This window comes from Sus scrofa, chromosome 8 (assembly GCF_054392235.1).
Source record: "Sus scrofa isolate SSC_HxYL_T2T_F1_AM1 chromosome 8, Sscrofa_HxYL_maternal_Yorkshire_Landrace_v2.0, whole genome shotgun sequence".
NCBI classification, from domain to species: Eukaryota; Metazoa; Chordata; class Mammalia; order Artiodactyla; family Suidae; genus Sus; species Sus scrofa.
The window spans coordinates 124,603,206-124,615,706 of record NC_139390.1 but is presented as its reverse complement, the minus strand read 5'-3'; the positions used below and the strand labels follow the sequence as shown (position 1 = coordinate 124,615,706).

The window sequence follows — 12,501 nt, the reverse complement described above, 5'->3', positions numbered from 1 at the left end:
GCCGCGAGCGCCGGCGGGCCGCTTCCGCTCTCGGCGCAGGCGCGGCAGGTCGGCCCGAGCGCGGCTGGGGTCGGGGAAAGAGAGGACGCCGCGGGTCAGGATGGTGCTGGAGTGCGTGGCCCGGATCGTGAAGGTGCAGCTCCCCGCGTATCTTAAGCGGCTCCCAATCCCGGAGAGCATTACCGGGTTCGCCCGGCTCACAGGTAATGCCAGCCTTCAGCCAGTCCCCATCCTTGCAAGTTTCCAAGGCGGAGGGTGGGGGCGGGAATCTAAAAATCTACGGGCTGAGGGGCGGGGCGGAGCTTGGCGGCGGGCGCGTGACCCAGTGATCCCGCGCTCCGAGGGAGGTGGGCGCGCGCAGACACAGCTGCCTGGGATCTTGCGTGAGGCCACTTCTCGGTACCTGGCGACATCGGGTGCTAATCCTGGTGGCAGTCTCCTTTGTGCTTCTGTGGTGAGAGCCGGCTATTTGCAGAGAAGGTGCTGAGTTGGGAACAGTCCCATCTCTTTCATCTCTCTCGTTCCCTGCTTGTTTATTTTAGAACACGATGAGTCTTCGTTATCTAAGGCGCTGTGTGCCAGGCCGTCCCAGCTCTCATCTGTGGGTTTTACCCACAGCGTGGGGGTGTGAGTGGGAGGGAGAGAAACGTAGACAGACGTGTAATAGGTATTTGGAAGTTTTATTTAGTAACCAAGTTAAAAAAGAAACTCCTTTCCCGTAGGGGAGCGTTAACCTACCTTGGGGGCATTTGAAGTCAACTCTACTGCTATGGGCCTGGAGGCAGTTTAGGTAACTGGAGTTGGAGGAAAGATATCTTGGCTAGTATGATGGACCAGAAATAAAGGTTTTGTTGGCTTCTGAGCACTACAGCTTAAGCGGGGTATTTGTAAACCAGTCTCAGGGACCGACTAGGTTGACGAGGGGACAAAACGTATTGATAAAGCAAACACTGTCCTATCAGGGAATGTAAGCATGAATTAAGACAGTTTTGAGGTAAATAGGGTTGCTTATCGTGGAGCAGTCTGGAGACCTATGATACCTGACTTAAAATATAGTATTTGGGTTTTTTTGTTTTTTTGGCTTTTCAGGATTGCACCAGCGGCATATGGAGGTTCCCAGGCTCGGGGTCCAGTCGTAGCTGTAGCTGCTGGCCTATGCCACAGCCACGCGGGATCCAAGCTGTGTCTGCAACCTCCACCATTAGCGAGGCCAGGGATCGAACCCACCACCTCATGGTTTCTAGTTGGATTCGTTTCTGCTGCACCAGGACGGGAACTCCAAAATATAGTATTTGGAACGCTGATGGAAGAAAAATAAAATTTATTCTGTGCATTCCAAAAGACAGAACTAGAGTCAAATTATTGAAAGTTATTTGAAGAGGGATTTCAGATCCAATACAAGGGATCATTAATTTTTTTAAATTAGAGAATACTTTACCCAAACATAGGTACTTTGAGAGCTATGCCCTCTCAGAGGTTTAAAAAAATAAAGGCAGTGTCTGGTGGTGGGTAGGTTTAGGGGTAAACTAGATGACTCTTCCAAATCTAGAGAATCTTTGAATTATGGTTAGAGACATTTACTCTGTTGACAAATGGATTTTGAGATTTTAACACTTTTACATATTAAGTTTAGTAGAAAGCATGATTTTGAATAAAAAGTGTGGTAACAATAATAAACATTATAAAGAAACATCTAAACATAGGAAGCAACATAAAAGTAACATAAAATGAAAAAACTATTTCAAATCAATTGATTGTAACACCAAAGTCTTCTTTTGATTCTACTAGTTTATTCTGATTGTGGCAATTATGTAAAATTTTTTACCCTATCATTTCTTTTACTGAAGTACTTTATGTATTTTAATGTATTCCTCATCTTGTTCTAACAACTGTATATATACTCTTATTTTAGATTAACCTCATAGTAGGCCTAGCCATTCTCCTGCAGTTGGAAATTTGGAATGTTTTTGTGTATATATTTTATTCATATTGTTTAGTGGTAAGTTGCTCCATACCAATTGTTATTTTTTCTCCTTTGAATTACACCTTTGAATGTATTCGCTAAAGGGTAATACTGAGTCAAAAGGATACAGGATAATTGTGTGACATTTGTTCCCAGTTGCCAACTTAATAATTTGCATAAATTTACTCCTGAGTTTTTAACTGTCAAGAAGAAAAAAGTCCCCTTACTCCCACCCCAATCCAGTTTAACCTGAATTATGTATTTTGATTCTGGTTGTGGCTGGTTTTATATTAGTTTCAGTTTTTTGTACAGTGTAGTTGAAGCAGATTGGAAGTATGATTTAGTGACTAGAAGATATTTGGACCTTTTTTTTCCCTTCAAAGATTCCTTCTGTCAACAAATATTTAATTCCTATTAAAGGCATTAAGGAAACTCAACCTAAACCTTTGTCTCTTGAATCAATAATTTATAGTAGCTTCCTCTTTAAAGTGTTAAATATTTAATGTGAAGATGATTCTCAGAAATAATGACATTTTGATATCTAAATAGTACATATATTGGTCCCATTGCAATGTGTATACAATTTAGTTCACATTGTAAATTGCCTTTTTATTTAGGAAACATTAACATTTGTAATAACTACTTTATGGAAAAAAGAAGAGTCTCTTTTGGACAATGATGTAAAAACAGTGCAGGATCTATTTTGGAGCAGCGCTATGGAGGAAAAACTTCAGTGACCAATTTCCATTCCCAAGTCTCCCTTTCTGATTAGACGGTAACAGCTCATGACATTTGCCTGTCTTGAATGAGCCACTTATAGAATCCATCTTAGACTTTTATTGAAACAAAAAACTGGAACATAATTTTTCAACATAATTGTTTAAACTGTCTATCAGACAAAAAGTTATTTTCATTTTCTGTGATAATTAGAGCAAAAAACCATTACAGTTTACATTATTGTTGCCTGTTTTTCCTTCCTTACTTAGATCCAGCGGGGTTTTTTTTTTTTTTTTTTTAAGCAATTGACTCTCTCATGATGACTGTGCATTATCTGTCAACACTTGGAGATCCTTAATTACCGTATCTATTAGAAACAACTTATCTATCTTTGTTTAGGTCGTATTTTTAAGAGTGAGGCTTTTAAGGTAAATTAATTTAATTTAGTATAAATTAGATTAGTTAATATAGTATATTCAAATACTTTGACCTTTAAAAAAGCTTTCCCTCCCATATAAACTTTTAAAATAGAATAAAAAAAATTTCCCCTTGAAAAGTCAGAAAACAGTTTACTTCTAGATTTAAAAGCTAGCTATGAAACTTTGCATAGTTTTTCCCTGCTTGCACTAGTTAGCTTCTTTGAAACTTTGTTTTACTCATAAAGAAAAAGTAGGCAAAGTAATGACTCCTAATGCTATAATGGTATTTTCCACAGACCAGCACAAACATGTCAGACCTGACACTTTCAAGGGCATTAGCTCCAGAAAGGGCCAATTTTGAACAAAGAATTTAGAAGTGGAACAGAGTTGAAAACATGTATCCACAAAAAGACTTACACAGGTACATTCATATAGCCTTATTTTTAATAATCCCAAACAGGAAGCAGCCTAAGTACCTACCAACAGAAGAGTGGATAAACAAATTATGGTATATTCATAGAGTGGAATACCGATTAGTAATAAAAAGAAAAAAATTGATCTTCTGGATGAATTTTGAAAACTTTATAGTAAGTGAAAAAACCTTTGGTTATAGGAATCAGTGGTGGGGGCATAGACTAAAAAGGAGCAGAATATTTTCTGGGTTGATGAAAATATTTTACATATTTTTACACATTTTTAGTGGAGGCCCCAGGGATGTATTTAATTGTCACAACTCAGAGCTAAAACCCTAACATCTGTTTATTTTATTGTATGTAAACTTACCTGTTTTTTTTTTTTTTGAAGAAATGGAACAAAAGGTGAGTTTTCTAAAAAGTGTAATAAATTATTAAGTTCAAACTAGGAGTTACATTTATTAACATGTAAATAATAAATGTTATTTACCATTGAATTATTTTAGAAAACTTTTCAAGAATTTAGGAAAATACTTAGTTACTATAAGTTGTGAAAGTTTTTTCCCCTTTTTCTAGCTAGACCATCATATTTAAAAGTCAGTGTAATTAAAGATTACATTAGCCTTTGTAGAGAACAATTTTTTTTTTTTTTTTGTCTTTTCTAGGGTCGAACCCGCAGCATATGGCTAGGGGTCTAATTGAAGCTGTAGCCACCGGCCTACTGCCTACGCCAGAGCCACGGCAACACAGGATCCAAGCCACATCTGCGATCTACACCACAGCTCATGGCAACGCCGGATCCTTAACCCACTGAACAAGGCCAGGGATGGAACCCAAAACCTCATGGTTCCTAGTCGGATTCATTAACCACTGAGCCACGACGGGAACTCCACGGAGAACAATTTTGATGTCATTTAAACGTTTTCTAGAGTTCCCATTGTGGCACAGCAGAAACTAACCTAACTGGTATCTGTGAGGATGGGGGTTCAATCCCTGGCCTTGCTCAGTGGGTCAAGGATCTGCATTGCCTTGAGCTGTGCTGTAGGTCACAGATGAGGCTCAGATTCTGTGTTGCTGTGGCTGTGGCACAGGCCAGCAGCTGCAGCTCTGATTCAACCCCCAGCCTGCGAACTTCCATATGCTGTAGGTGCAGCCCTTAAAAAAAAAAAAAAAAAAAAAAAAAGGGCACAAAAAAGCAAAACCAAAAAATACCGTTTTCTTCTGTGTAACTACTTTGAATTCTTCAAGTCATCAAGTATTTATTGAGCACTTACTATAAGCCAGGAAGTGTTCTAGATACTGGAACACTGTTCTATTTTTAGCAGTGAGTAGAAAAAAGATTTTAAAATTGATTATTCATTTCATTTTGTTGGCCTTTTGGCCCTGAATAGTCTCTGTTAGGTTTTAAGTGGTAATACTAAAGCCATCCATTGAAAATATTTTATATTCATCTTTCTGTAGTTCAGAAATGAAGTTATTTATGTGTTCTGCCCATAAATGATACCTAAGAAAACGTTGTTAGCAGCAACCAAGTTGCTAGTATTATTTTTACGGTATTATTATATGCAACCTTTTGAAGAGGAAGAAAATACAACAAAGTGGAAACAAAACAAAATGTTACCAACTCCTGACTGGTAGGATTAAAAGTTATTTTATTTTTTATACTTTTCTAAATTTCGTAAAATAAGTGCTATTTCTGATAATCCTAAAACAATTTAAAAATATACTGTAAAAAATTACATTATACCTAACAATTAGTAGGTAGTAGATTTCCCTTCACACTATCTAATATATCTGTAATGGCTCAGCATATATCAAACAGGTTCAAAAGAAATAGCCAGTTTTTAAAGTTTTTTAATTTCTTGATTTTTGTATTTCATATTTCTGAAGAAAATCAGCCTTAATAAATTCTTTAAATTATTTCATTGAGTTTTATAGGCTGTATTGTTTTCCTTTATAAATCTTTTCTGTAAATTGAAGTTTGTCATCTTTAAGACATAGATTTTACTAAATAAGATGGTTGTATAAACTTTGTTGTAGGAATAATAGTACCTTCTATCACTATATTACTATAGAGTAATGTGTTACCAAGAAATTAAGAAAAAAACTAGATTGAAGTAGATTTTAAAACAGTATTAACACCATTTAGTCCCTGAGATTTGTGGGTCAAGTTGGAAAATGTTAAATTTAAGAATCTTAAGTTATGGTTTCACCTTGACATTCTCATTCATTTACTTTCTCAATTTGAATTACGTAACCTATTGCGACCTTTTAATTTTACAGTATACAGAGTAACATACTTAATGTTATTCTACATTCAACAGACATTTATTAAATAGCTACTGGATGTTGAGGCCAATAACTGTCTAAGATATTTATTGTCTGATCTAGAAGTGTAAATAATTACAATACAATATGGTGAGTGAGAAAGGGACTGGTATTTGTGTTCTACATTCATTCATTCATTAAGTCACTCATTAAACACTTATGCCGTATCTCCTTTGTGCTAGGAAGAATAGTACACAGCTCTTCTTCCTGTAGGCTTATGGAAGAGTCAACTTTATAAACAGATAACCATAGCATGATAAAAGAAACTGAGGAAAGGGGGCTTGGAAACAAAGGAGGGAGTGATTAATTTTCCTTTGTGAAATCAGAAGAGACTTTTGGAGGAGGCAATGTTTGACCCTTGTTTTAAAGGGTCCACATAAATGAGTCAGTCAGAACAGTTACAAAGGCATGGCGGACAAGGAGTTCCTTACGCAAGCAGCACAGGAAGCCTGCCACTAGGTAATAAGTAGCTTTGGCTGTCTTCAAGTTCAGGAGGGATGGGATATTTGTGGGAGTTGAAGCTGTCAGAGTAGCCTTGCCCTGTCATAGAGATGATACTTTATAGAAACCATGGTATGTAGCAGCACCATCCAGAAACCTTTCTGTAATGATGGAAATGTTCTCAGTGCTGTCAGATATGGTAGCCACTAGCCACATGTGGCTCTTGAGCTGCCAAAATGTGACTAGTGAGTCTAAGGAACTGAATTTTGAATTTTATTTAATTTTAATTTATTTAAATAGCCACATGTGTATTTATTCATCACTTTTTAATTTTCTGTACATTACAGTGCTTGAACATCTTGGGGGCTTTGCTGGCCAAGGAGAACCTGCCTCCTCCCAGGACAGGCTAATGCCTAGAAATCATAAACTTCTTGTCTGTGAGCACACTTGCATATGCAAATCAAACAATCCAAAGCCTACAACGCTACCACCTCCTTTATCTAGCTTCCCCTTACCAAGCCAGTAGTTCCCCTGCCCTAAGTTATCCAGGATGAGATATAAGACAACTAGGAACCACCTGTATAGTCCAGAGCCCACTAAAATTATTCGAGCCGGCCAATCCTAAACTGTTTACTCTGCCCTACCTTTCCTTTTCCATAGAAACCACAATAAAGGCTTGTGCCCTTTTCTCTCACCTTCCTCCTGGCCAACCCTGTACTTCCCCATGTGGTCCTGCGTGGCATGGCATGCCCCCTCCTCTTGGGAATTGTAAGGAAACTTTTCTTTTAAGGCAGTTGTCTCCATGTCTCTCATCATACTGAACCTGATTAAAACAAAATCTTAGGTACAAATCATACTATGTGGACAGTGGCTACTGTATTGGACAGAACACATCTATAGATAGACTGGGTTCCCCAAGAAACAGTTCCTTGTCATTTCTAGAACTTTAATTCAAAGGGTTTATGTGGAGTGTTTCCACTTTGGTTATGAGAATACAATAGCCAGCCTGACAGGCAAGATCTTATCCTTACAGTTTCATTCTATTGACTAAAAGATTATATGCCCAAAGATTTCTACCATTTAGCATAGTCAGGTTGAGTTGGCAAAATGTTTTTTTTTCCAGAGAAGGTACTACCAATCTCCATAATCTCTTAATAAAAGCTACCATTTATTGTCTTCTTCACCTATAACACTTTTATAGGTGTTATACATAGGTAAATTGGTTTTTTTGTTTAGAGCTTGTAACAAACCTTTTGCATGGTGTTGTATCAAAAATAGTTTCAGGGAGTTCCCTTCATGGCTCAGTGGTTAACAAACCAGACTAGGAACCATGAGAATGTGGGTTCGATCCCTGGCCTCGATCAGCGGGTTAAGGATCCAGCATTATTGTGGGCTGTGGTGTAGGTCGCAGACTTGGATCCTTTGTTGCTGTGGCTGTGATGTAGTCTGTCAGCTGCAACTCCAATTAGGCCCCTAGCCTGGGAACCTCCATTTGCCACGGGTACGGTTCTGAAAAGCAAAAAGAAAAAAAATTTTCATTTTGAAAGAGTAAGTATTAAGCCAGTCTTTTTTCAATAGTTAAATACTAAGAACAGTAATCTCTGGAGAGTAGTTTTACTAAGAGAACAGATAAACTTTTAGATCTGCTGAATTTGATTCATGGTCATTGAAAAGAGATTTGGACTTACTGTCCCGAACTAAACCTGCTCAAGCTACAGTTTACCCATAAGAAAAATAGGATTAATATTGGTGCCTACCAAATACGGTTAAGCTAACACAGTGTTAATGAGGTAATACAGTTGCACTCTTAGCCTAGACAGTTCACTTATCATTAATTAGCATGCCGTAGCACATGACCTTCAGTTTTTCTTTTTCTCCACTAAGCTTTTTCTACACAGTGCTTATTAGCAAGATATTAGGTTGACAGGGAAGAATGTCAAGTGATGGCTTCCTGGTGTGAGTGTCTCCACAGGCATAGGGACCATTTTCATTTCATAAGGATATCACTTATATCCTCTGTCCCCCTACCACAGTGTTAAGTACTACAGAAGGCTTTAATGAACTTGTGAAATAAGATGTAATACTGAGAACATTCAGTATGTGAAAATTTCACTTAGCTCTTTAAAATAGTAGCTATCCTCATGCTGCAACAGAAGAAAGGGTGGGGGAAAAAACTGTAATTGCAATGTATACATCTAAGGATAACCTGACCCCCTTGCTGTACAGTGGGAAAATAAAATAAAATAAAATAGTAGCTATCACTCAGCCTTACAAAAAATGTAAATTAGGAGTTCCTGTCATGGCTCAGTGGAAACGAATCTGATTAGTATCCATAAGGACACAGTTTCGGTCCCTGGCCTTGCTCAGTGGGTTAAGGAAGGATCTGGTGTTGTGAGCTATGGTGTAGGTCGCAGACACGGCTCTGATCTGGCATTGCTGTGGCTATGGTGTAGGGCAGCAGCTACAGCTCCTATTTGACCCCTAGCCTGGGAACCTCCGTATGCCACGGGTGTGGCCCTAAAAATAAAAATGTAAACTAAAGCATTGAAGACATGTTCTGTCTGAAATTATAAATTAATGGTGAACTATTTACAGATATTCTATTGTGTGACTTTAGACATGGTAGCAATGTTTTCTAAACCCATAAAATAAATCACACAATGAATTTTGTTCATTAATTATGGTGGTCATAATTCCTGAAATAAAAAAAACACAAATATATTTAGTGAAGATAATGAGATAGGATATTTGAATGAGGACCTAATATGAAAAACTTTGTTTTCCAGTTTCAAAAGTCTCAAGTCCGGCCACAAATTAAATAAGGTAGCCCTAGGTATAGGTGTCTTGATTGTGTTGTTTATTCACAGTATTACAAATAAATTAAATAATTAAGAAATTCAAATGAGAAGTAAAGAATAGATAAAGAATAAGGTGACACATGCTCTTAAGTTCCATTACAAGAGCATGCAGATGCTAACAAATCCGTACATATTTAGTTTCAGAATGGCTTCGGTTATTGCCTTTCCTTGGGGTACTTGCACTACTCGGCTACCTTGCGGTTCGTCCATTCCTCCCGAAGAAAAAGCAACAGAAGGATAGCTTGATTAATCTTAAAATACAAAAGGAAAATCCCAAAGTGGTGAATGAAATAAACATTGAAGATCTGTGTCTTACTAAAGCAGCTTACTGTAGGTGTTGGCGTTCTAAGACGGTAAGATATCCGTTTATATGTACACTAAAATCTTGTGCAGTTAAATGGTTTTGCTTCTTAAATCCCCAGTTTGGAGGTTCTGTGAGGTGAGAGGTTTTTCCATAGTATTCAGTAGTGCAAGTCTATTCCTAAAATAAAGTTCGCCTTTTATGATCAATATACTTCCTACATTAGAGAAGTTAGAGCCACATGGAAGGATAGAAGTCTCTTTTCACCATATTGAGCAGTTAGTTGGAGTAACATGTAATTTAAAGTACACTTATGTTTTGAGAGAACATAAGGTTTAATGGAAGAGAGCTTAAGCTTTGGAGTTAGAATAAACTATTCAAATCTGATGTCTGCCACCTAACAGTATGACTTTAGGCAGGTTGCTTAATCATTTGGGCTTTTTAAAACCTGATAAGTCAGTATCACAGACATTTTTGAGGATTTAGTGAGATGATGTATGTGCCTTATATGTAGTATGAGCTAGTAAATGGCAGCTATAGTTATAGATGATTTTTAATGTGGAAATTAAAAAGGAAGTGTTCGGAGTGATAAGTATTATGAGTAGTTAATGAAATCTGTTTTTTTCCTACTATTTTGATCATAGACTATTTGAGGTTTTAAATACAATAATGTTAATTTACTTTGTAATAACATTTTAGAAACAATCTAGGTATCTTAATACAAATACAAATGGTATAATACAAATGGTGGGATATTAGGAAACCATGAAAAAAATCATGTTTTTTAAAGTATTTAATAACATGGGAGTATGATGTAGTTTAAGCAAAAATAACATAGTACGAATCCAATTTTGCTTTAAAAAGTGAATACACATAGTAAATTCAGAGGAAAAATATAACAAAATGTTAAATTTTGTTACCTATGAGTAACTTTAAAAAAAAAATCTATCTAAAAATTTTTAAATGTTGCATAATACATGAGTTTTATTTTAAAAAACATTATGAAATGATTTTGAATTTAAATTACATCTTTATTTTTACTTTTTTTTTCTTGGCTTTTTAGGGCCACACCCACAGTATATGGAAATTCCCAGGCTAGGGGTCGAATTGGAACCATAGCTGCCCACCTATACCACAGCCATATAGCAATGCAGGACCTGAGCCATGTCTACGACCCATACTACAGCTCACATCAACACTGGATCCCCGACTCAACTGAGCGAGACCATGGATAGAACCTGCATCCTCATGGATACTAGTCAGATTTGTTTCCACTGTGCCACAACGGGAACTCCTTAAATTACATTTTTAAATTTAAAATAAGTAAAGAGGTGAGCTCAAATTTAAAGCTACATAGAGAATAAAAACTTATTTTGATCCCCCTTTAATTCTTTTAGGGAATCATCCAAAACTTTTTATTTAAAATCTTGCAAATAATAAATTAACTAAACTTGTTAGATTTGCTGTAGTACTGGAATGTAGTTAGATGTAGACTATATCTCAGGAAATAATATATATATTCAGGAAAGATGTAGAATATACTCAGGTGTAGAATATACTTAGGAAAGCTATCTGATGGGGGTGGGGTTTGCCCTAAAGTAGTGCACTTTCTTTCTAAGAGCATTTCACAAATATTTCTACTTATTGAATTATTTTTAAAATAACACTTGTAATTTTTTTTCCTTTCTAGTTTCCTGCCTGTGATGGGTCACATAATAAACACAATGAATTGACAGGTGACAATGTGGGTCCACTAATACTGAAGAAGAAAGAAGTATAATAGTAATAAATTAGGATGAATTCAATTGTATGCTGTAAAATCTTATAACTATTTTTTCATTCTTTGTGTATAAAAGATCTTTCAAATGGTGTTTTAATTATTGCTACTGGTTGAATAATTATTTCTGCCAATTTATTTTCTTGCTACACTACTGTTTATATTTGATACTTTGTATATTCAGTCATTTACACAGAAATTAAATTGTGCAACTTTTTCATTCTGACATCAAGGAATTAGTGTATCTCTACAATAAAATCAACACTTGATTTCAATTAATTGAGAAAAATCTAAGTTTTTGGCAGTGAGTCCAAAGCTATTTCTTTGAATATCAGTATTTTCAACAGAATCTATACTTTAAAATTTTCTCCTTACACTATTTTAAATATATAATTTTTTAGTGTTCCACTGTTTTGATCATTTGAAGTGATTTTTTCCCCCTTTGACCTTCATATTCCATTCTTTTTAGATCAGTAAGAAAAATAATACTCTTAAGAACTCCTTGAGCTTTCAAAGGAAAACTCTTTTATTTATAAATATTGTTTTCTATAAATACGACTCTCCCACTTTCAGAAAAGATTGGGACTGGATATAAGAACAATTACTTATAAAAGATTTGTTTACTTTTCAAGGCTTATTTGTGTCTGTTTACATGTGTTGTGTGTATGTATCTTGAGCCGTCGAACTCAGTGACAAAGTGGGGTGAGTTGTCAAGAACTCTTAAAGCTAAACTCATGGGCTGCTGCAATTTGAAGTTCATTAGAAATAAAATATATAAAAATTTATATTAAAATGATAGTATTTCAGTGTTTAAAATTGCGTCAATATGAACATTTTTTTCTCCTTATTACAGTGTAAAGCAATAAAACAAAATACAAAAGGTTTGCCAAAAAAACTTGCTGGAGAATCTTTGAAACTGTTGTAATTTTTCGTTCAAGAGTCTCACATTAATAGCAATCCTCAAGCCTGCCTTTTAAAGCTACAATCCAGTCAGTTTACTATGCCTTCTTTATATGTGAGGAAGATTCGAGAGGCATACATATTTGATTCTTCTTCCAATAATCATCAAACGTGATAGTTAACTGTGCACTTATATGTAACAGGCACTGCACTAAGCATGGTACCGGGATTTTTAATTTATTACATGTAATGTCAGTAGCTTCTGTTTTACAATCTTGATTTTTCTCGTAAACAACTGCAGGAATTTTAAAGTTAGGGTGAGAAATATAGCTGTGGTTTTGAGAAGTTTTACAAGATGTGTGTCTAAAATTGTTATTGCTCTTT

The 12,501-nt window shown here is 36.1% G+C and overlaps 1 protein-coding gene across 1 annotated transcript; it reads left to right on the top strand.

The window, feature by feature from the left end:
* Positions 1–3: 3 nt before the first annotated feature.
* On the top strand, positions 4–12,112 carry CISD2 (CDGSH iron sulfur domain 2). The gene is made up of 3 exons (XM_013989389.3): positions 4–203; positions 9,278–9,492; positions 11,131–12,112. The coding sequence occupies exons 1-3, from the start codon at positions 101–103 to the stop codon at positions 11,218–11,220; spliced, it is 408 nt and encodes a 135-aa protein (XP_013844843.1). The 5' UTR covers positions 4–100; the 3' UTR covers positions 11,221–12,112.
* Positions 12,113–12,501: the final 389 nt, after the last annotated feature.

Bases quoted from the DNA above. Each gene is read 5' to 3' on its own strand.
- CISD2 (XM_013989389.3), top strand. From the start codon at position 101: ATGGTGCTGGAGTGCGTGGCCCGGATCGTGAAGGTGCAGCTCCCCGCG. The intron at 204-9,277 runs GTAATGCCAGCC...GTACATATTTAG, and splicing joins CGGGTTCGCCCGGCTCACAG to TTTCAGAATGGCTTCGGTTA. The intron at 9,493-11,130 runs GTAAGATATCCG...TTTCCTTTCTAG, and splicing joins GGTGTTGGCGTTCTAAGACG to TTTCCTGCCTGTGATGGGTC.